The sequence below is a fragment of the Strix aluco genome, chromosome Z (assembly GCF_031877795.1).
Source record: "Strix aluco isolate bStrAlu1 chromosome Z, bStrAlu1.hap1, whole genome shotgun sequence".
In the NCBI taxonomy this organism is placed as follows: Eukaryota; Metazoa; Chordata; class Aves; order Strigiformes; family Strigidae; genus Strix; species Strix aluco.
Window position 1 is genome coordinate 83354694 of NC_133971.1, and position 24385 is coordinate 83379078.

Genomic DNA, 24385 nt, shown 5'->3' on the forward strand with positions numbered 1-24385 from the left:
GTGTTGAGTTGGAGACTTGCTTGTTTTGCTTTATTGTATAGCTTCCTAGGTCTAATTGTTTCCAGCATTTTATAGATGCCTGGCATGGGAAGAAAAAAGTCTAGGTCTGCCTTCTTGCCTTATCCTTTTGCTCCATAACTTTTGGCAGCACAACTACTTCTTGATTTACTGCTGCAGCTAAGTGGGTTAATAAATGCATCCGATTCTGTCTGTAGTGACTCTATGGTTACCCTGTCTGTATTGAGTCTGGTATGTGACTGCACTGTACTCCCATTTTTGATGTGCTACACAGATACAAGCTGGACTAACAGATGCTTGCTAGGGTTCTGCACTATGCTTAGCCTGTAATGCTCGCATACTTCACTAATGGTTAGAAACTATTGCCAGGTATTGCCAATCTGCCTATTTGATGAGATCTTTCAGGGGTGAAGGAGGATGAAGTCTGTAATTAACATAGTTGTGGTGGCAGGAATCACTAATTTAGCACAAATGATATGAGAATGAGCAAGCACCCCCCTTTTATTTTCCCCCTCCTGGTGAACATGGGGGAGCAGGGGAAAAGAGATTAAAAAAAAAAATTGCAAGAAATTAATCAAATTTTATTAAAATGTGAAGAATTGTGTTTGTTAAACCTGAGATCTATTCCATAACACTGTTTTGGATAGTTTGTTCAACTGCATCTCCTTGATTGATGTATTTTATGCGCCTGTTTTTATGTGCTAACTGCATGGATGTTCTTTGGCTTACAAACAAGCTTTGCAAACAAAACTTAAATGTTAGTCATTTTGTCTGTTCCATATTTTGTCCCAGTAATAGTGAATTAAAGGTTGCAGATAAGGTGAAAATTGTAGTGTAAGATGAAGCTTGAAGAAGCACTGTGCTCAAGTAATCTGGAAGTTAATGTGAAAGTTCGTGAATACAGGGTGTTTTCTGCTTTTGTACCATATTGAATTCTATCTGTGTTATCGTAAGGAAAAGAAAAAAATAATCTGATTTATACTTTAGCTGTGGTGGGTGGTCTTCATGCTTAGAAGGTTTGTGTTTTAAAAACTACACCGATTTCAAGTATCAGGGAAGAGAGGGGAAAAATCTTGTGGAAACAGTATTCTCATATGGTTACCACCTAAGATGGGAAAAAGTGGATTAATTATTACAGTATTATCTTTGTGTAATATTACAGTATTATCTTTATGCATTAAACTATTTAGTTACAATTATCAGTTTCTGACTTAGAAGCATAATAGGAATTGACAGATCCAAGTATTTGTTTAAGTCTTAAAGTTGTTTCAGAATCTTGTTGTTCTGATCTTCAGGACTGTGTGTCCATCCTAAATCTACTATGGTTGGTATCTTCTTGTGATTCTTACTGTGTTTTTGGATTAAGACATCTTGTTTCTTGTGGAATTTACTCCTTCATATGTTTATAACCACTGTTTAAATACATCTTAGGTCTTCATTTTGTAAGGCAAAACAGGCCAAGTAGTTTCCTTAGACTATTCTTGTCCCTGATCACTGAAATAGTTTATTATTGCACCAAGTAAAATTCTAAATTTCAGTGCTGTTATTCTAAGTGTGATTTTACTGATACCTTTTTCTGTGATTTGAAAAAGAAGAATGTAGTAGTGCAAGGAAAATTGACTATACTGTTTAATATTTTTTTTTCATTTAATTTGATAATCAAAAGCTAAACTAATGATAGTTGTTCTAGTTCATTTTTTTGTTGTTTTTGCAGAGTTTTGGGAGTTGGCTCTAGATGTTTTTCCTTAGCCTTTTCACAGAAGTCTTAACTCTTGATTCATGCAGTGACTTTCTGCTTCCCTTTTTTCAGTGTGTTACTTCTTTTTTCTAAAACAGGCAATATATTAAATTTTCAAAATGCCCCTCAGATGACACAAGTTTGTTTAAAAAGTACTGTTTCCAGCTGCTTTAAAACTAGTGAAAAAGTTTCTGTCACAAAAGGACCTTATTGACTCAACCGTAAAAAACCCCAGCCCAACCTTTTTTGGATGTTGGTTAAGCATACTTCGTGCAGTGTCCTTATTTCAGTTGCTAATGTGGCTCAGAGAGGATGACTGGGTTAAATTTATGACAAATCTCGTCACTGTGTATCATTTGGAACCAGCTGTTGATAATTCCTTGACAATCACTGCCTTAGTGAAGATCACACTTCACAAAACGACAGAATTAAGGTTTATGTAATGGAATATTGGAATAATTATTGCATGTTACCCAAAACAGAATGCTTTACAAAATTCTGTCAGATCTCTCACAAGAAATAAATTTAGAAAGAGGTTTTTCCTTTGCTGTAAACTATTCTACTGTCTACAACACAGCAAAACGTAAATTTTATCTAAATTTATGGGCTGTGGAAGACTGTCTTTTCTGAAGTCAACTACGCAGTACTTGAATCAGGCATCCTAGGCTATTGCTGAGAGGAGACTGAATATTTTGACCAGTCTGATTAAAGAAATTTAAATGCATTTCAGAGTTAATAGTATGAGGATAGCAGTATTTCAGTATCTTTTTTTAGCTTTTCTAGAATTGTGCAGCTCTGCTTCAGTAATATACTACCTGAGCCAAGTTAGCTTTTATGACACTTTGGTTAAAGAATGGCAGATATATTTTGAGTTTGTGCTGCTAGGGAATGGTGATTTAAACGTTCAGTGATAAATTTTGGGCCCACTCTTGTTACCAAGAGAGTTTCTAAAAGCAGTGGAATTGTGTTCAAATCTGTGGTGTTTACCTCAATAAAGCTTGCTTCTGATAGCTGTATTAATTCTGGGAGTAAAACAGCTGTTTTATCAGCGTTAATGAACGGTAGTTGATCCGTTGTGTGGTGTGTACATAAGAGAAGGCTTGCTAGCAGACAAATGGGTTCATCATGTCTGTCAGTACAATTAAAGCAGTTTCTTGTAAATGTTTGTATGGGTGCATACTACTGACTTTCATTCTATTCAAAAACTTTAAATGTGTGGGTTTTGGTTTTTTGTTTTTTTTTTTTTTTTTTTTTTTAAATCTAGAAGTAGTCCTATGTTTCTGAAAGGCAGAAGTGTTCTTAAACTGCTAATCAACATTACCTATTTGCCTTAGTGGCTCCTCAGTCTTTGTAAAGGCAGCTCTTGTTTGATGTCAAGCTGGAAGGATGTATCAAGTACATTTCTGAAGAACTCTCTACAGTATTTTATTTCATGATCAAAGTTATTAATAAGAGTGTACTTAGTAAATTTGTAGACAGTATGAATCTGAATAGAGGTTGCAAGTGCTTTGAGGGACACAGAATATGAAAACGTCTCTGCTGGGGAAAGCTTAGGTAATGGATGTGAATAGTAGAAAAAAAGACTTAGCTCAGACCTGGTAGGAGGAACCTTTCTAGTGATGGGATGTGTTGCAGAATAATGTGGTAGTCTCAGTTGTTGGTCTAACTTAAGTTGGAAAGCAAGCAAGGAACAAGCATGTTTGACAACCAAGCTGGACACGAAGGGTTTGAACATAATCCTTCCTGTGGCAGTAGAGTGGTCTTGCTGACATCCCATTCTCACATTCTGTGGTCTGTTTTCACTTTACCAAAAATATCTTCCTGAGAATGAAGAGTATCCTAGAGCTATTGAATATTTGCCAGATTGTCAAAACAGAGCTCGTGCTTGTAATGAAAATGTTTTTATATTAAAATACATTCTAGGACAAATGTTGACAATATCAGAAAGCTAGCATCTGTAAGAGTATTTATGAAGCCTGACGAAACATGGAATTGGCAACTTAAAGCTGGGTAGTCTATGTACTCTAAAACACATTTTTTTAAAAAAAAAGAAGTTAATATTTATCCGTTCCTGATGTGCTGTTTGTTTCCCAATTTAATTATGGCTAAGGTATTTGTGCCTGTTAGTAAGGTTTGATAATACAGATATCTGATTTTTCTGTGTCTAACTGGGAGACCAATAATACGTACAATTAGATGAAAGTGGTTTCTTGACTTTGATGTGGAGGTCAGTATCCTCAACAGTTGCTTTTCTTGGTAGTCTAACTCTAGACCTCTGAAATTGATCAGGTAATGTTCTGAAAATCTGTTCTTTTGTTACTGCTGCTCTTTTATCAAAACTAGCTGGAAGAATGATGCCTGAAAGAGTGGGGTTTTTTTATGGGCTTATTGAAATTTACAGATACTCTGTTGCTGACTTTACACTCTTGAGTATTGTGTAGTTTTGGCCCAGGCATCTCTCTTCCCACTTCACTATACTGCTTTGTAGGAAGAGATTGACTCATCCGACAGAGCAGCGCTATAAAAAACCCTTTGTAGAGCTTTTAGTTGGAGAGCTGAGAACATGAGGAAGACTTGAATCTGCTTCTAGAGTAATTTTTGCAGGAAGAAATAACCCAGTATCAGTGAGCTGTGTACAAAGCTCTGTTAAAAACACTTTACCAGTCTTTGGATACTTGGTGATCACCAAATCTCACCTAAGCCCTTGATTTATGTGCAAAAGCTAAAAGGTAGGGATGTCAGTGAGTTAAGAATAAACTCTTTTCATGGCAGTTGGATAAATAGCAGTGTTAGGAAGCTTGACTAGTTTTCTAAAAACAGTAAGATGAATTTATTAAGAAATTGTGTTGTTAGTGCCTTTGTCCCATATGTAATAGCCGATTCACCAATAACTTGGTAGTATTTCTCGGATTCTTTGTTACGTTCTTCTTTGGTACAAGCCTAATTATCTCCTTTTGTTTTTCAGACTGAGTGTGCCTTGGTCTGAAGAGTTTGTTGTTGTTGTTGTGCTGATCTTCCAGCATTGATACTTGTCTTGATCCTTTTTAAAGGTTTCTTGATTGTTCCGCTTGGACATGAGAACTGTATCTAGAGGGAAGGAGAAAAAAAAAAAATTCTTGCTGTGGTCTGTTCACATGTAATTTACTGTTTCTTAGCATCTCTTGTATTGGTTCATCTGTAAGCATACGCCGTTTCTGTACCACTGCTGAACATGATTAATCAGTTGTCATGGTTTTGGCTGGGATAGAGTTAATTTTCTTCCTAGTAGCTGGTACAGTGCTATGTTTTGGATTTAGTGTGAGAACAGTGTTGCTAATACAGAGATATTTTTGTTATTGCTGAGCAGTGCTTACACAGTCAAGGCCTTTTCTGCTTCTCACACCACCCCACCAACGTGTAGGCTGGGGCTGCATAAGAGGTTGGGAGGGGACACAGCCGGGACAGCTGACCCTAACTGACCACAGGGATATTTATTCTATACCATAGAACGTCATGTGCAGTATATAAACTGTGGGGAGTTGGCTGCGGGGTGGATTGCTGCTTGGGTATCTGTCAGTGGGTGGTGAGCAATTGCATTGCGCATTACTTGTCTTTTTGTGGGTTTTATTTCTTTCTTCTTTTTATTATATTCCATTTTGTTACTATTATTATTTTGTTATTGTTGTTATTATATTTTATTTTAGTTATTAAATCATTCTTATCTCAACCCATGAGTTTTACTTTTTTTTTCCCCGATTCCCCTCCCTATCCCACTGCAGGGGGAGGGGAGGAGTGAACAAGTGGCTGCATGGTGCTTAGCTGCTGGCTGGGGTTAAGCCACGACATCAGTAAAAGTGAACTTTTAGAGGTTCCTGTTAGAAAGAGAAGCCACTATTGTGATGGTTCTGTGACTCTTCCTTCATTTATTTTTCACTAGTCTGACGTAGTTGGATTCTTTAGAAAATTTCTCTGGAATTTTTGTTGAGGTTAATTTAGAATAGTGTTGGATGATTTCAACTGAGTAATTTATAAGAAGTTATTTTGGTGACATATATCTTTAAACTTGTCCCTATTTAATGATAGTAGGTTTTGTGCATCTTACCTTACAGTTTAACTCTGGCATTGCAGGTGCCTAAAAACCTAAGTGTGAGCTCATGGCATAAAAAAGAACTGGCAGCTCAACTAAGTGCAGTTTAAGGCTTACAGATCTGTTAGACTTCCTTTTAGAAGCTGGAACATTCTCATCTGTTACTGAAAATCTGCAATAGCCTGGTTCAGACCAGAATACAATAATAATTATCAGTTACCAAATTAAGATTCCGTGGCTCTTGCTTATGTTGCAGCAGCCTTAGATCAAAGTGAACTATATCTATGCTCTGCAGACTGACAGATCTGCACTCTCTTGTGCAGAGGTGTGGAATACACGTTTATTTGGGTCTCCCTATGAAATATATGTGGGTGTTTATGATGTTTTCACTAGCTGGCTTTCTAATAGTGTGTATATCATACTTAAAATATTTTTGAATCATTGACAATTTTGTAGTGTCTGGCTGCAGAGCTTGATTCAGGTACCCTTATAGTCAGGTAGTGTTTCATCAATTTCTTTCCTTTCTGTGCTATAGTTCAGCTTCAGGTAATATAGTTCACATTATCTTGCATTTTTTTGTTTATTGAGAGATGTTTTCCTACCAGTAGGGAGAGCATGGGGTAGAAAAAGCACTCTTGGGTTTGAATCTTAAGCCATTACCTTCTCTTGCCTGTTTTTGAACTGGAGAATTTTACTGGATTTCGATGCTGTTTCTGGACACGTGGACTCTGTTTCCATTGAATCTAGAGATAATATGGGATTTATGGTGGCCCTGAGCATCTGTTTTTTTCATAAGGAACCTTAACATGGCCTCTGAGACTTTTAGGGACTAATTTAAAAAAATCTGCTTCTTCTAGGAGGCTAATGAAATAGCTCCTGAAATCCATTCTAGATAGTACCAGAAAGTCTTTCAACAAGTTAATTTTGCCACAGCTTTCTGGGTCAGACCTTACACAAGACTCTTCATCCCATGTATGAGGAAGTAAAGCAAGGAATGTTACAGTTGTGTATTCATGATACCTGAGGTATAGTTGATTGGTGTGACAGTTTGGTAGTAAAAGCACAAATGTGATGCTATAAACGAGATGAGGATAGTTAGATTCTAAACCAGATCTGTGTGAGAAAATAATACCAGAAAACAGAAGGGAAATTATCATCAAAACACCACAAGTATAATCCTCTTGTAATATAAGCACCTGAAAAGTACTCATTTCTTGTTTTTCCAATTACAGGAACTTGCCACGAGGTGCTGAAGCCTTGTTTCATTGATTTGGGGAGACTGGACCTAAATGGCGCAGCATGACTTTGCTCCAGCCTGGCTTAATTTTCCTACTCCACCATCATCAACAAAGGTATGTTCTTTGTTCTTCTTTTGAACAGGCATTCTCGTTATTAGGGAAGTTTAAATGTCATAACCTCAATCAAAGTAAAAATGCCAATCCCTTTATGAATAGGGTGATAACAGATGATATCTAGCAAGTCTTCTTGTTGTGATTTAAGTAGTTGTACTGTGGCTGTTAAGCTTATACCTCCAGTAGAGTTTTTCGCTTGAGCAGCTGAGTTCATGGAAAGAAACATGTGCCTGGCCACATTATCAGAGCTGTTGTTGGATTAAGATTGCCGTCATCAGGAGCTTAAAATGAATTATTGTATTTTGTGCTAGAAGTACCATGATGGAGGCATGTGCTTGATGTTCTTGCTTCTGATTTTGCTCTGTGCCCTATAAATTTTACAGAAGTGTTATTCTGTCATCCAAGTGATTAAAAAAAAAATGCTTTTGAAATAGACCTTCTGAAATGGCTTTTCAGTTGCTGGTGGGATGCCTGTTACTACTGTTGAAATGTGGTGCTTTCAAATAGTTGTGCATCTTTACTGTGGTTGTTTCATCTTGATTACCATTACTTTATACAATGGGTCAGTTGGCTTGGAAACAGGAACTAGAAATCTCTGACTTGTTAGGATTTGTAAATATTCCAGGAAGTCAGGAGTATATCTATATCATGAATGTCTCTTTTTTTTCTGGCCTATCCTTCCACTCTTTCTTAATTTGTGTGAATGCAGAAGCAGAGGCAGCACTGGATATTCAAACTCCTGTCCTAAATTTCCCTATTTGTAGACCTGTCTTCTTCATTATAATCTTTTGAATGCAATATCCATATCTGCAGCTATGAGAGTGGCATTACCATACTTTAATGTATTTATGTAAGTTTCTTGTTGTCTTTCATGTGCATGAAAAATGTTTAGCCTTCATAAACTTACGGAAATAAGCTTGAGGTATTGTTTAAATGCAGTTAGCCATCAGTATTAGTGGTGTTCCCATTGCTTTGCTTACATGTGTCTACACATAAACACATACATGCATTATTTTAGTCAGGTCATCGAACGGCCTTATTCACATTGCTCTATTCGTCTATGTTCTACACTGACCTAGCTAGCTTCTTTGTTTAGTATAGTCTATCAGCAATGCTCAGTTGCTGTTCTGGGAACTTTAAGCCTATCTGTTCCAGGATGGCTCCTGTGATCTGTTTGTTTTCATTGTACTTGATTTCTGATGTATTTAATTCTTTTGATCTGCTTTTTCCAATTTAATACATTTTCAATTGGAAGAGTAATCAGAGCTTAGTTTAATTGGTGTCACAGTTAGAAAGCAGTCTTCACCACGTATTTCAGGAATCTGCTGGAAGAGCTTTACCTGCATGCTTGAAGTGTCAATATAGCAGAATAAAAGTTTTAGAACTACTCCAGTACCACTCGAATATATGAGGTATGGGTTGTATTTGTGACCTCAGAATTGTGGGAAACTTCATTGCAAGCATGTGTTGTGGATCCTCTTCTCTTCTGTGAATCTTTGCCTCAAGGCGTTTAGATAGACTTTCTTTCATCTCTTCCAAAAACTCTGTAGTTGCATGCTTCCTCCGTTATACTTTGTGCTTCATTGTTTGAAATGCAGCTTATTTGTGTTACCTCCTCCCTCAGTGATCAGCGTTCTGTGATATACAGCACATTTGGATATTAAACACTTGTAAAGTCTTTTTGGTTGTACCTGATGTGTAGCTTTTCTTGGTTTACAGAATAAGGCTTGGCCTGTCATTCCTTTGCAAGACAGGTCTCAAATGTGGCCTCCTGTCCTCTCCACTTTCTAGAATAGGTTTTTATTTCTGTTTCCCCTATATCAACAAAGCAGCTGAAGAGAAAAACAGGTAAGAGGGATAGAGATGAAGAGGAAGGATGGGGAGAGGAGGGCAAGGTGTCTCGTGTTTCATGCAGAATGGAGCTAGGGTGAGGCTATGGCATCAACATCATTTAGACTTGAGAAAGAGAAACTGAACTCTGGTCAATTTTTATTTCCCTAAAGACGCAGTTCTAGGAATTGCATCTTTAGGAGCTTGGTTTCCCCCCTCAATCCTGGATAGACGAGGCTTTTCTTTACATAGGTAGATGGCATTTGAAAAACCTGATGCTGGGACTGTGAATGAGCTTTCTTAATGTGACTGATACAGATTAGTTTAACTGAAACCCGTCTTGCCTATTGCTGATGATTTCCTTTTAAGGATAAGCTTTTATATCATATCCCTGTCACTTATATAGCAAACTCCACCTAAATAGCTGGGTATCCATTGCTCAGTAGCTTTTGTTCGGGTCTGGAACTACTATATTTGCATCAGTGCACTATTGCAGTTGGGCAAATGGAAATAGGAAGGTGTTGTGAATAGTGAAGCCATTTTGGGATATGGACAAAACTTTTCAGAAAGGGTTGCTGTAAAACCTGTATGAGAAGATTGCAGGCAGACTGGTGTACTCTGTTTTTACAAGCTTACTTTGACTTCATGTTAACCAGTAAGATTACTTCTCATACTTCGAAAAATCTGTGTTGCTTGCTTTCTTGGCTGGCTGAACCTCGACAGATAATTTCTCAATTTCCAGAAATTGCCAGTTGATTTCCTGTTGATTACAAAGTTTACTGTTGTTTCTGCCAGAAGAGGCTTGCTAGACTGATACCGCCATCATGTGGGGAAAATGCAAACTGCATGAATCCTTGCACACAATTTGGAGACTTTAGATTCATTACATGATGTGCAACTGAAACACATATATAAAATGCTGTCAGTTATACTTTGTGAAAATGTGATTGTTCTTCAACGTTCATAGAAAAAAAAAGAAAAATTACAAAGGCAATATTAGAAGATTTTCATATGTAAATGATCACATGAATCTAGGTTCTAAAATTTCATTGATGATCAACACATCTGGAGCTTTCTGAAATTTTTGGCAGCTTATTCAAAATTTGTTTAAGGATTTATTTTTTACTTAAATATTGAGATTCATTATGATAGTTTTTGAACTACTTAGATCTTCTGATATTTTCTTGTGGTTTTCTGTTTTTTCTCACTACAAGTTTGTCAAAGTAATTCACTTCTCAGGTCTCAAATTGAGAGGGCAGTCCCTTTTCATTTGACTTCTGTATGGTTTGGAAATACGTACTTTGTATCTTAAACATGTCTGTTGCTTACTTGAGTTCGAATTTTAAGCAGTGAATTTTGAACAGCACCTTGAGCTCTGCTGGGGCATTGTCAGTAGAACTTGAGTATCATTTTTCTTGGTGTGATGGTCTCATGTGGGGGCAAGGGAGGTGAGAAGGAAATTATTTTCTTCAATGTTTTAACATTTTCCAGAGGAGTTAAACCTATTACTATGGTTTCCTTTTTTTTTTCCTACTCACTTTGATCAGTGGACTATTTTTAATATTAATATAGTATGATTAGATGTTAGTGGATAATAACAGTCAAAATAAACTTGGGGTTTTAATTTTCAGACATACACTGTTACTGCTGTATTTCTTTTTCCCTGAATGTTACTCAGTCTGGAGAGGGAGTGAGCTTCAGTCAGCAAAGTTGATACTTCGGGTGCAATAAAGTTCATACTCCCTGGAATCATTAAGCTTAGTTTGCTGACACAGTACATTTTCATGCAGCTGTGCATTTATGCATTTGTAGCTCTTACGGCTCTGGGACATGTTGGTTCTCTTGTACATGTGCAATACAATGGACATATATGTGTACAGTAAGTCTACTGGGAAGGAAGGGGGCTTTGCTTCATCCGCATCAAAGGCTGTCTGTGTGGCCAGGAGGTGATGGGTAACACAGCCCTTTGCTGTTCACTGGGAGATGTGTGGTGTGAACAACAGTAAGACTAAGCACTACTTTTGCAGAATGAAAATTTATTCTTTAATTTTTAAGATGTAATGGTGAAAGAAATGTTATAGTGTTAAAATAGTAAAGCCAGATAGAACTAATAGGGAAGACATGATCTTTTTTAGTTTAATCCCCTTAGGTATGAGTTCTAGTCAGGATGTATTTTGATTTCAGAGTGCTATTCTCAACATGAAGTTTTAGTTTATAAAGTACTTCCTACTGATATATTAAAGATTTATTTCTTTCAAATTTCTACAATGCCTATTTATAAGCTGATAATTTGAAGTACATTTGTGAATCTCTATAATTTTGAGTCTAGGTTTTATTTGTATTTCTTAACTAGTTGTATTTGCCTTATTAAGTTACACTGGCAAGACTAATAAATTGGGCCTTTTTTGGGTATAGCTGCCTCTGGAAGTTACTTCTTGCTTTCTATGGAATGCGTATGAGTAGTCTCTGACCACCCAAGTTAAGATCCCAGACTTTACTTCTGCCTTCCAAACTGTGATCCTCTGTCCTTTCTTACTGTCTTTATTTTTCCTCTGCTGCAACATGTCATTTGTACTCTGTTCTGCTGCCAACACAAATGTCGTGGTTTGAACTCAGCTGGCAGCCAACCACCACACAGCCACTTGCTCACCCTTTCCCCTCACCCAGGAAAACAGGGGAGGGATAAAAAGGAAAAATACCTTGTAGGTTGAAATAAAAAACAGTTTAGTGATTGTAATGTAACAGAACAATAATGGAGAGCCCAAACAGGTAATGCACAGTGCGCTTGCTCACCACCCACGGACTGACACCCAGCCTGTGCCCCCAGGAATGATCCTGACAGAAGGGAGATTCCGCTGCGAACATCCCATTGCACTGACCTGAAGCGAGAGAACCCACCTCCTTTATGTACTGGGCATGATGTTACATGATATGGAATGCTCCAGTGGCCAGTCTGGGCCTGGCACTCCAGCTGTGCTCCCTCCCAGCTCAAGGAAAGTTAACTCTATCCTGGCCGAAATCCAGGTCAGGTACTCCGGCTATGCTCTCTCCCAGCTCTAGAAAATTAACTCTATCCCTGCTGAAACCAGGACAGTCTCCACCCCTTATTCAATACCATTTATGTTTCGCTCAGATTCCCAATACATTCTTAAGGAATCACCACCCCATTCCCTAGTCTCACAGATATTATTCCCTTAGTCTATGGGCCATTCTTCCAAAATGTCTACTGAGTTCATTTAGTCCATAACTTTGGGTTCCATCTGTCATGACAGTCTTTTAAGGCTGGAGGGATGAGGTGGAGTTGACTCAGTCAGTGAAGCAGGTGGCCTTGAATGTGGCAGGAAGATGTTGCGGGGCACCAATTGCAATAACAGGGTTATTTGACAGTTGTTCGATTCATTGGTTTTTTTTCACCTAAAATCAAATCCCCTTGAGGCACACATTGGACTTCTCTGTTCTGCATTACCCACCAAGTGCACCCAGGTCCTTGGGCAAAAGTAATCCCACATATTGGTTTACCATTACCCGATACAAGAGTAACCCAGATGGTCTTCCCCAGCATATTTTTAATGCGCGCTGCGGGGGCTTTATCCCCATCTACAGTATGTAGGAGGTTTGATTGAGCAGGACCAGCTTGCTTGGCAGATCCTCTGGTATTGACTAACCAGGTGGCTTTTGCTAAATGCACGTCCCAGTGTTTGAAAGTTCCACCACCCATTGCTCTCAGTGTAGTTTTTAGCAATCCATTGCTATCGCTCAATTTTCCCAGAGGCTGGTGCATGTTAGAGGATGTGATATATCCACTCAATTCCATGTTCTCTGGCCCAAGTGTCTATTATTTTGGAAATGCGTCCCATTATCTGACTCAATTCTTTCTGGGGTGCCATGCTGCCACAAGACTTGCTTCTTCTGGGCAGTGGCATGGGACATGGCATAAGTTTCCAACCATTCAGTGGCTGCTTCCACCATTGTAAGCACATAGCGTTTGCTGTGCCAAGTTTGTGGGAGTGTGATATAACCAATCTTCCAGGCCTCCCCATATTTATATTTTAACCATCATTCTCCATATCAAATGGCCTTTAACCGTTTGGCTTGCTTGATTGCAGCACATGTCTCACATTCATGGATTACCTGTGCAATAGCATCCATGGTTAAGTCCACCTCTTGGTCACGAGCCCATCTATACGTTTCATCTCTTCCGTGATGGCCTGAGGAGTCATGGGCCCAGCGAGCCATAGATTTTTCACCCTTATGTTGCCAGTCCAGATCCACTTGAGCCACGTTAATTTTAGCAGCTTGGTCTGCCTGTTGGTTGTTCTGATGTTCTTCAGTGGCCCGGCTCTTGGGTACATGAGCATGTACATGGTGTACTTTCACAACCAGATTTTCTACCCGAGCAGCAATATCTTGCCATAATTCAGCAGCCCAGATGGATTTGCCTCTACGCTGCCAGTTGCTCTGTTTCCACTGCTGTAACCACCCCCACAGCACATTTGCCACCATCCATGAGTCAGTATAGAGGTAGAGCACTGGCCACTTTTCTCGTTCAGCGATATTCAAGGCCAGCTGGATGGCTTTCACCTCTGCGAACTGATTGACCCTCTCCTTTGACATCTTCAGCGACCCGTCGTGTGGGGCTCCACACAGCTGCCTTCCACCTTCGGTGTTTCCCCACAATGCGACAGGACCCGTCGGTAAACAGGGCATACCGCTTCTCATTATCCAGTAGTTTATTATATGGTGGGGCCTCTTCAGCACACGTTACCTCTTCCTCTGGTGCTATTCCAAAATCTTTGCCTTCTGGCCAATTTGTAATCACTTTCAGTATTCCCGTATGGCTGGGGCTCCCTATTTGAGCCCGTTGTGTGATTAATGCAGCCCATCTACTCCACATGGCATCAGTTGCATGGTGTGTAGAGGGGACACTCCCTTTGAACATCCAGCCCAGCCCTGGCAGTCGGGGAGCCAGGAGGAGCTGTGCTTCAGTCCCAATCACCTCTGAAGCAGCTCAGACCCCTTCATATGCTGCCAATATCCCTTTTTCAGTTGAACTATAGCGGTCCTCTGATCCTCTGTATCCCCGACTCCAAAACCCCAGGGGTCGACCCCGAGTCTCCCCTGGTGCTCTCTGCCAGAGACTACAGGTAGGGCCTTTTTCCCTGGCTTCGGTGTAGAGCACATTTTTAACGTCTTGTCCTGTCAGAACCGGCCCGAGGGCCACTGCATGAACTATTTCTTGTTTAATTTGTTCAGAAGCTTGTTGTTGCTCCGGATCCCATATAAAATTAATTCTTTTTCTGGGTCAGTTGATAGACGGCTGACAATCTGACTGCAATTTGGAATGTGCAGTCTCCAGAAACCCAGAACACCTAAGAAAGCTTGCGTTTCCTTTTTGCTAGTTGGTGGGGACATAGCTGTAATTTTATTAATTGCCTCCATCAGGATCTAACGATGTCCATCTTGCCATTTTATTCCTAAAAACTGAATCTCCTGTGCAGGTCCCTTGACGTTACCCTGCTTTATGGCAAAACTGGCTCTCAGAAGGATTTGGATTATTTTCTCCCCTTTCGCAAAACCTTCTTCTGCTGTATTACCCCATATGATGATGTCATCAATGTACTGTAAGTGTTCTGGGGCTTCACCCTGTTCCAGTGCAGTCTGGATCAGTCCATGACAAATGGTGGGGCTGTGTTTCCACCCCTGGGACAGTCGATTCCAGGTGTATTGGACACTCCTCCAGGTGAAAGCAAACTGTGGACTGCACTCTACTGCCAGAGGGATGGAGAGGAATGCTGTTAGCAATATCAATTGAGGCGTACCACTTGGCTGCCTTTGACTCTAGTTCATACTGAAGTTCTAGCATGCCTGCACGGCAGCGCTCAGCGGTGGCATGACTTCATTCAGGCCACGATAGTCTACTGTCAGTCTTCACTCTCCATTAGGCTTTCATACTGGCCATATGGGGCTGTTAAAGGGTGAGCAAGTGTTGCTGATGACTCCTTGGCTCTCTGGTTGACAAATCAGTTTATGGATCAGGATTACAGAGTCTCGATTGATGTGATACTGCCGTCAGTGCACTGTTGTAGTGGCAATTGGCACCCATTGTTCTTCGACCCTCAACAATCCCACAACAGAAGGATCTTCTGAGAGACCAGGTAACACAGACAGCTGTTTAATTCCTTCTGTTTCCAAGGCAGCTATACCAAAAGCCCACCGATACCCCTTTGGGTCCTTAAAATACCCTCTCCTGAGATAATCTATACCAAGAATACATGCAGCTTCTGGGCCAGTCACAATGGGGTGTTTTTCCCACTCTTTTCCACTTAGGCTCACCTCGGCCTCCAATACAGTCAACTGTTGAGACCCCCCTGTCACTCCTGAAATACAAATGGGTTCTGCTCCTTTAAAATTTGATGGCATTAGGGTGCATTGAGCACCAGTGTCCACTAGAGCCTTATACTGCTGAGGGTCAGATGTACCAGGCCATCGAATCCACACCGTCCAGTAAACTCGGTTGTCCCTGTCCTCTGCCTGGCTGGAGACAGGACCCGTCTAATGTTGGTCATAATACCTGCTAATGGCAAATGGGTTAATGTGGTGTGCACGGGTTTCAGTCTCATCTTAATCACTCACTTGTTGTGAATACAAGTCAGAAGTTCTTCTCACAGGATCATGAGCAAAGATGACATTTCTGCTCTGATTGGGCACCTGATTACTGGAAACTGGAGCAACATTTTTCCCGAAAGAACCCTGTTTTGTACTTGTTCTTTCTTCCAACTCACCCACTTTTCTAGGAGGTCGGTAGGTTTTCCATCCCGTTTCTTCATGTCTTCTTCATGGTCACGCAGGCAATACCACAGGTTCCCCTGTGGTGTATACTGGTTCTCTTGAGTAGGGAAATGCTTCTCATAGCTGAGATCCTAGTCTGTGCAGGTGGGGAGTAGGACATCTCCTCTTTAAATTGCTGGAATTCTTGAGATAGTTCCTTCGCAGCTGTGAAGAGGGAGGAAGAGAGACTTTCTTCATGTGTCGTAGTCAGCGAGCCAGTTCATCCACTGTTGGTCCCTCTTCATCTCTCCAGTCCATTACTGTTAATGCATTGGCATATGATAATGGTGTGCTCTGTACAAACTTTTGCCATATGGGCCGGGTGCATTGGACTTCATCTGGATCTGTGGGTAGCCACACATCATCTGGGTCATAGTCCACGGCTAGCTCCCTCAAGTATTGGATACCTCTCTCCATAGTGGTCCACTTACTTGGATGACATATAACATCTTTCTTGAAGGGATACCTCTCCCACATGCTTGAGAGGAGTCACCTCCAGAGACTGAGATTTTGTGTCCTTTTTCCAATTGCTTTGTTGATGCCCCCTTCCCTAGACAGGGATTGTAGCTGCCTGGCTTCCCTACCCTCTAATTCCACACTACTGGCCTTGCTATCCTAGTATCAGAGCAGCCAGGTAATGAGGTGCTTACCTGGATGGCAGCTGATATCCTTTTGCATGTATTGAAGCTCACTCAGGGATGAGGATCAGGTGGTTACCACTGATTCTGCCTCCTCCTCCTGTTCCATGATGGCCTTGGTTCGTTGTCATCCTTCACACTGTGAGGGAATTTTCTTGCATATTTCTTCTTATGTACAGGAGCAACTGTCACGGGTTGGTTCTCTGTGTTCAGCTGCAGTGCCTGTCATCGGGGTTGGATTAGCTGCAATCCCTGTTGCCAGAGTCAGAGTGGCTTCAGCACTTGTTGCGGGCGTTGTAGTGGCTGGAGTTTCTGTTGTGAACTTTGCAGAGTGGCTGCAAGGTCTGTCATTTTGTTACCGGATCCAGAGCCCTTCTCTTCCCTTTGAGGGTACTGAATAGTGTTTAACAGGACTTGGTAGACATGGGCCAGGCCCCAGCATGTTGCAGTGAGCTGTGCCTTTCTGGAATTACCCGTGTGACAACATACTTCTTTCAAATATTTTACTAGTTCTATAGGATTCTGCACCCATTTGAGAGTGAAGTTCCAATACACTGGAGGTGCCCACTGTTCTAGGTACTTGCCCATGCTATCCCACACCCCCAGCCATTCATAATTCTCCAGCCTTGGGGTAAATCTCTGGGTGATACTCTTAAATAGTTGCTTAACCCTGAACAAAGCCTGAATCACATGCAGGAACACACTGGCTCCCAGCAGTAAGACGACTATTTTAGTGTCAACATTCTAAGGATATTCAAAATTCCCAAAGATCTCAAACACATTGTAAATAGCCCCAGGACCACTGACTTCATTGTGCCATAAGTCAGCATTACATAGTACAGCAAAAACAAAATCTTAATCCAACCCTTATGGGTGGTGAGCAGCAGCATGGGGACAACGTACAGCAAATGAGGAGATAAAATCTTAAGCAGCCAAGCGATTGACATTATGACCCAATCTGTCATTATCTCAACCCTCATGCCCCATGTTGGATGCCAAAAGAACTGTCATGGTTTGAACTTGGCTGGTGACAAGGTTGAAATAAAAAACAGTTTAGTGATTGTAATGTAACAAAACAGTAACGGAAAGCCCAAACAGGTAACGCACAATGTGCTTGCTCACCACCTGCTGACCAACACCCAGCCTGTGCCCCCCGGCAGCGATGCTGACGGAAGGAAGTGCGAGAGAGAACCTGCCTCCTTTATATACCAAGCATGATGTCACATGATATGGAATGCTCTAGAGGCCAATCCAGACCCAGCACTCCAGCTGTGCCCCCTTCCCAGCTCAAGGAAAGTTAAGTCTATCCTGGCTGAAATCCAACTCTGAACATATGCATACTTGAGGACTGCTACACTGTCTGCCATTGAAAGTCCTTTTAAAAATGAATTGTGTATACCATTGTGAGAGACAACCTGTAAAAACAGCTCCTGAAAGAAACAGGCCTATGAGAAACAAAGACTTGAGAAAAACAGCCTGAGAAAGAGATGAGGGATAGCAGGGGGAGTAGAGGCTCTCTGAGCTAAGGAATGTCTGAAACACTTGAAAGTAATGAAACTATAGTCACAGGGTGGATAGTGTGGAGGTCGAAGCTGATAAGGCTGCCCAAATAGCACAGGGTGCAGCTGGAGAGGGGAGCCCTGTGGAGACAGGACAGTTCTGCTCTGGTGCACCTGGTCATATTTCAAGGGCCATCTGTCTGGTGAATGACCTTTGCTTCATTATCCACAAAATGCATATTAAAGTTAATACCCCTGAATATGGTAATGAAGATTAACAAGATCATGCTAATTACATCACCTTATGAGGAGCGGCTGAGGGAGCTGGAGTTGTTTAGTCTAGAGAAGAGGAGGCTGAGGGGAGACATCATTGCCCTCTACAGCTACCTGAAAGGAGGTTGCAGGGAGCTGGGGATGAGTCTCTTTAATGAAGTAGCAAGCAATAGGACAAGAGGTAATGGCCTCAAGTTGTGCCAGGGAAGGTTTAGACTGGATATTAGGAAGCATTTCTTTACAGAATGGGTTGTTAGGCGTTGGAATGGGCTGCCCAGGGAGGTGGTGGAGTCCCCATCCCTGGAGGTGTTTAAGGGTAGGGTTGACTTAGTACTTAGGGATATGGTGTAGCAGAGAACAGTCAGTGTTAGGTTTACAGTTGGACTAGGTGATCTTCAAGGTCTTTTCCAACCTAGATGATTCTGTGATTCTGTGAAGCACCTTACCCCTCCCCATACATGGGATACATAGATACATGGGTCAACCTAGGGGACGGACCCAAGGAAAGTGTGTACAAATTGAGGGGGGACGGGGGGGGGGTGGGTCGAAGAGTGAAGTGAAACAAAGAAGACGGCTGCCTCCTTGAACCCTCGCTGGTGGGATCAATGCAGGAACCCAGACCGGTGATCTCTATTTCTCTATTCTCTCTATCTCCCTCCTTTCCTTTTTCCCCTTTTTCTTCACTACCGTCAAGTAATGCAAGACATGCTGTGTTGCTTGCCACAACTCGTTATATACTTATCCAATTATCGTGTATCCAGTTAGTACATTGTGGGAAGTTAATAAACTTTGAACTTGTCTCACCGTTGTCCACTCCATTGGGGATTTATGAATCTAAGTCACTTGTCTCCCTTGTCTGAGTGGGGCGTGACAACCAGGAGTAATTTGCATGTTACAGTTCTGATAATTCAGTTTTGTTATGAATCAGATATCTCAGGCCTCCACTTGTGCTCCTTTACAGTCATCACTGAATTTTGAGAAACATTCTGAAAATATTTCGTGGACAGAGAATCGTTATGAAGCAAATCGTAGAAGACACAACTCTTCAGATGGGTTTGATACTAACATTGGACGGCCTAATGGAGGTATTTAGCTTTCATGGAACATTTTGAATATGTTTATATCATTGCTTTGTAGTACTAGCTAGAAAAAAAGTCCAATGATAATATCTCTCCTATGCTAAATTCTTATTCTGTAGTAAAATAGAGGTAATGGAAAGACATATCTTCTGGGAGAGAATGTGATGACTAAGGGTTGGTTAAAGTAGTGTGATTTTAGGTGTATTTCTTTTTAAGAAGAGTAAGAGTGTCAAGTTAATATTCTAGCCGACAACATACAAATGACCATCCAGAAAAGGAGATTGACTTGTCTGAATGTTGGACTATTACCCTCTTTCTCTGGCACTGTGTTGTAAGGTTGTTCCCTACTGCTTATGTGAATTAAGACTTAAGTTTACAATGCTGTCACATCCCAGAGTATAGAGCTACTGACTTAACTTCTCTAACAATTTTGCAGAAGTAGAATGTTCTTTTAAAACTGCGATTACATTTCTTTAAAATTGAAAAATCTAAGGGCATTTTGGGAGAAAAGAGAAGAATGGTTGGCGTTCACAAGGCAAAAATGGTACAGAAAACATAAACCATCGTGGGGGATACCATGGCGGAGGTTCCCGTGCTCGTTCCAGCACTTCCCACTGTGGAAAAGGCCAAGGACTGCATGAAAACAATGTACCTGATAATGAAAGTGGGAAAAAGGAAGACAAAGAAGTACCCAAACAGTTTGAAGCTGAGGATTTTGTAAGTTAATTGTAATTATAATAAACAAGGTTTTGTTTTTTCTGCAAGTGCCGTTTTGTCCATCACAAGCTACTTTATGAGATTTCACTAGCTTGAGATCATACATAAGGGACCACTCTTCCCATAGGTAAAAAGGGTGTTAGTCATTTGTCCACTAATTGTTTCTCCTTCTATATCCAATTTTTATCATTATATGTTTATTATTGTCACTTAAGCATTTAAGGGAAACTACAATTGGCTTCCAGTTCACTGTGGTATGTGTATGTATTAATTTCCACACAGTTACCTTACTGGAAATCTGAAGTACTAACAAAGTGATCTTCCTGGCAGTGGCCCTTTGAGATCCCATGCTTCAGCCTAGCACTGTAGGATGTAAGAGGAAGTCTGAGCTTCCCTCTGCTTTTTGCTTTCTCTAGACAGATCTTGTAATGGTATTGATTGCCTGAGATGTTTTGTTGGAGAAGAGAAACAAGTGAGCATTGACCTATTTGGGTCGCAGGAGGAAGTGTCTAGTCTGTCTCCATTTAAAACTCTTTGACAGCAGAGGTCACACTGCAATATTATTGTGATTCGTTTTTTCATGGGTCCCAGAATTCAAGCCTTATTTGTTTAATGATTATAAAACTTTCTTTCAGCCATCTTTGAACCCCGAATATGAGAGGGAACCAAACCAGAATAAATCTTTAGCTGCAGGTGTGTGGGGTGAGTATTTTTGATGTTTTTAAATGTAAAAATGTAACAAAGATCTGAAGTTGTTTCAAATAAAACATAGAATTTTTTTAAAATTAAAGGTATAGATTTAAATGATTAAAGGTATGGATTGAAATTGAGAAAATTTCAATATTATTATTAGAGAGGTAACACTTCTATTTGAATATCAATCTGTTGGTCTGTAGATGCAGCTACAACTAGGATTCTTTCCCAGAACAACTTTTTGTAAAGATGTCAAGAATTTATCTTCACCTTTATTTTCAAGAGGAAAGGCAATGAAGGCGGATCACCTAAAGTAGTGATGTGATTGCTAGCTGAAGACTTTGTAAAACAATGCTTCTGACTCCATTAGAGCTGTTGGAAGAGTTCGGAGAGAAACGTAGGAGGGCTGGAAAGAGCAGGTTAGCTTGCAAAGATTTAAGGTTTCCTCCTGGAAGCAAGTGTCTTAAGCTGTTGGTTGTGTTTACAAACTGCTTGTAACAAATCCAATCCTGAGAGTGGGCCTTGAACTGAACTGTAGTCTGGGACTCTACCTGATTAAATTGGCTACCGCTCTGCAATTCTGTGGGCTTTATGTAGTCAGTTGTTCACCTTTAAGAAGGTGGCAGCTTTATACCACACAGGTTTTAAAGTAATAAACTTAAAATAAAAACCTTTCTCTTTATGAAGAAACAACTTTTATTAAACATAAAAGCTACTACTTAATCTGTTGATAAAACTGAGATCTGAAACGTTGCTCATTTTAAATGGTACTTTAATTTGCTGATTATTTTTCTCATACTTCACTAGAATATTCTGCACTCTTAGGTAACACTAGATACGGGCCAAGCCCTCAATATAAATATCTAATTGCTAAGAACTTTTGCAGGAGCCTAAACAATTGGACTACTTTCAGGTTTTGTGTGTTCAGCAGCTTTCATGTAAAAGTCAGGAAATAGTTATCTTTCAATAAATTCTTTCCGAACAAAGTTGGGAAAAATTACATAGCAAATTGAGTGTTTTACAACTGCATGATGTGGCTCAGTTTGATCTGAAGGAGGGCAAGCTTTCCAGGTTTTTTTGGATATCACTCTTCACAAGTAAAGGAAGGAACAGTTTTGTTAGCTACATAATATCATAGAATGGTTTGGTTTGGAAGGGACCTTTAAAGATCATCTAGTCCAACCTGTAAGCCACAGTGCATTGGCTTGTTGTAGCTTTCAGCTCGGTATCTTACCTTGTTACAGCTCTGGTGTTGCAAACCTTGTTTTGTAATTGAAAAATTGGGATTAAGGCTGTTGTTACTCCTTTTTAAAGGAAACAGTATTCAGGACAGGAGGAATGTTACTATCCCCTTCTAATGCTTGTTAAAAAAGTATGCTTCTGTTAGATTCCATTTTACCTTGTGTATACGTGATGGGTGCATGTAAGTATTATGAAAAGTCTTTTCATAATGAGTTTAATGAGAGTTAAGTGTACAGTTACTATAAATGTTTTGTGACAGCTACCTGCTAAACAAAGCTAAAGTCACTTTTGCTTTTATGATCATTTTTTTTAAAATATAGAATATGGTGACGTGTGAAATAGAAGAAATGCTTGCAGGGAGAGGAGATAATCATGGAAAATGCTGTTAATGCAACTTTGGAATGCATGTGCAAAAAAATAATTGAAGTATTTTCACTTTTTTGAAAATTTTAGAACTGTTTTTAATAGGTGTTCTTTAAAACTTAAATGTCAGTTGCTTATTATGACAGCTGACTATGTCTCTTAGTACTCTTGAACATGGAAATGTTGTAAGTTTCAGATGTTCTGTTGTGCCCATCTGAGGCATAGAGATGGACAAACTGGTCATTGCCATGGTCTAGAGTAGTGCACATCTCTTGTCTTATGTTTATAGAGCCTTGGTGTGGAGCATTTCCCTCTAAATTGAGCTGTTAATAAATATATAAGTAATTATTCTTTTAGTAACCTTAAGGGGAAATATGAAAGCCATAATCTCTTTTGAATATTAGGTAACTGTCAACAACTAATAGTATTTGGATTTTAGATTTGCAAAGATTTGTGTAGCTGTCATCTTTGAAGAGTACCTTTACTTTCCAAAAGTAAAATTCCTGCATTGCCAAGTGAAATATTTTACAAATAGTGGTTGTAGAGAATGGAACAGAACCTGTGTTTCTCCAGGTTTGTACAGTGTGTTATTTGTGGAACTAATACTGGACAAAGTTCCTGATTTATGACTGTTTGCTCTGGCCCATGTGGCTATCCAGTACCTTCTGAACTAGAAACTTAAGATTGTATACACGTGCACACATATATATATACACTTCCTTTTTTTTCTTCCCAGAGTACCCTTTGAATCCTAAATCTAGATCTCCGAGAATGCTGGTCATTAAGAAGGGCAGTACAAAAGAACTGCAGATATCTGGATTCCCAGTAGTAGGAAGTCTTCATTCACAGCCAGTAAGGAATGGAACTGGCACAAGTGTTTATAAAGGATTAGTCCCTAAGCCTGTCACTCCACCCGCAAAGGTGAGTCTTGGCTACTGGTGGCATGAACAACATGCTGAAAAAAAACCATGCTGTTATTCTGAATGTGCTTATTTCACTCCTGAGAGTACTGTTCCTAGATGTCCTGGTTTTGGCTGAGATAACAGTTAATTTTCTCTTGGTAGCTGGTACAGTAGGTTTTGGATTTAGTGTGGGAATAATGCTGATAATTGACTGATATTTTAGTTGTTACTAAGTATGCTTATCCTAAGTTAGGGATGTTTCAGTTTGCCATGCTCAGTCAGCAAGCAGGTGCACAAGAAGTTAGGAGGGTGCATGGGCAGGACGGCTGGCCCGAACTAACCAAGCGGATGTTCCATACCACAGAACATCATGCTCAGTATAGAAACGGGGGAGTTAGGTGGAAAGGCGGTTCCTACTCAGGGACTGTCTGGGTATTTGTCAGTGGGTAGTGAGCAGTTGCGTTGTGCATAACTTCTGTGGATTTTTCTTCTTCAGTTTTATTTCTCTCTCTCTTTTTGTTATATCCCTTTTCATTACAATTATTATTATTATTGTTATTACTCTATTTTATTTTAGTTATTAAACTGTTCTTATCTTAACCCACGAGTTTTTTTTCTGATTCTCCTCCTGATCCCTCTGAGTGGGGAGGAGTGGGTGAGCAGCTGCCTGGTGCTTAGTTGCCAGCTGAGCCTAAACCACGACAATAGAGTATTACGCTTTCAATTCTTGCTAAGTGCAGCACAACCCAGAAGTGAATGGAAACAACTTTTTCTCATTTTGCTTTTTCAACTATACTGTAATTGGATCACTCTTTGTTTCTCATTTACCTTTTTTGGGAAGTGCAAAAACTGTCCAAGTGAGAGTGAAAAGGATCTTTTTAACTTACGGAATAGCAATGCCTTTTGTATACATGATTTTAACAAAGAAATAGATACTAGTGGAGAGAGATAGTTGGCATGAAAATACCTTCAAAATTTATCCCAATTATTGATAGAGATGATGTTGCAACCTGTTAGTGTCATTCTGGTCCCTTTCCAAATGAAACTTTCTGTGTTCTTCTCTTTATTTTTGTTTCAGGAATTCTTCTGCTCCTGAGAGCATGTAATGGAGTAGTTCCTAACTCTAACATTCTACATTAAAAACAAT

General features: G+C 40.1%; 1 protein-coding gene across 6 annotated transcripts in view; it reads left to right on the top strand.

The window, feature by feature from the left end:
- Positions 1-24385, top strand: part of GPBP1 (GC-rich promoter binding protein 1) — a 46183-nt gene that overhangs the window by 10699 nt on the left and 11099 nt on the right. For all 6 annotated transcript variants that reach the window (XM_074811981.1, XM_074811980.1, XM_074811982.1 and 3 more), the window contains 5 exons: positions 7055-7174; positions 19204-19327; positions 19815-20038; positions 20674-20740; positions 23073-23257. In XM_074811981.1, the coding sequence (XP_074668082.1) occupies positions 7112-7174; positions 19204-19327; positions 19815-20038; positions 20674-20740; positions 23073-23257 (663 nt within the window). In that variant the 5' untranslated portion in view covers positions 7055-7111. The remainder of the gene's footprint in view (positions 1-7054; positions 7175-19203; positions 19328-19814; positions 20039-20673; positions 20741-23072; positions 23258-24385) is intronic.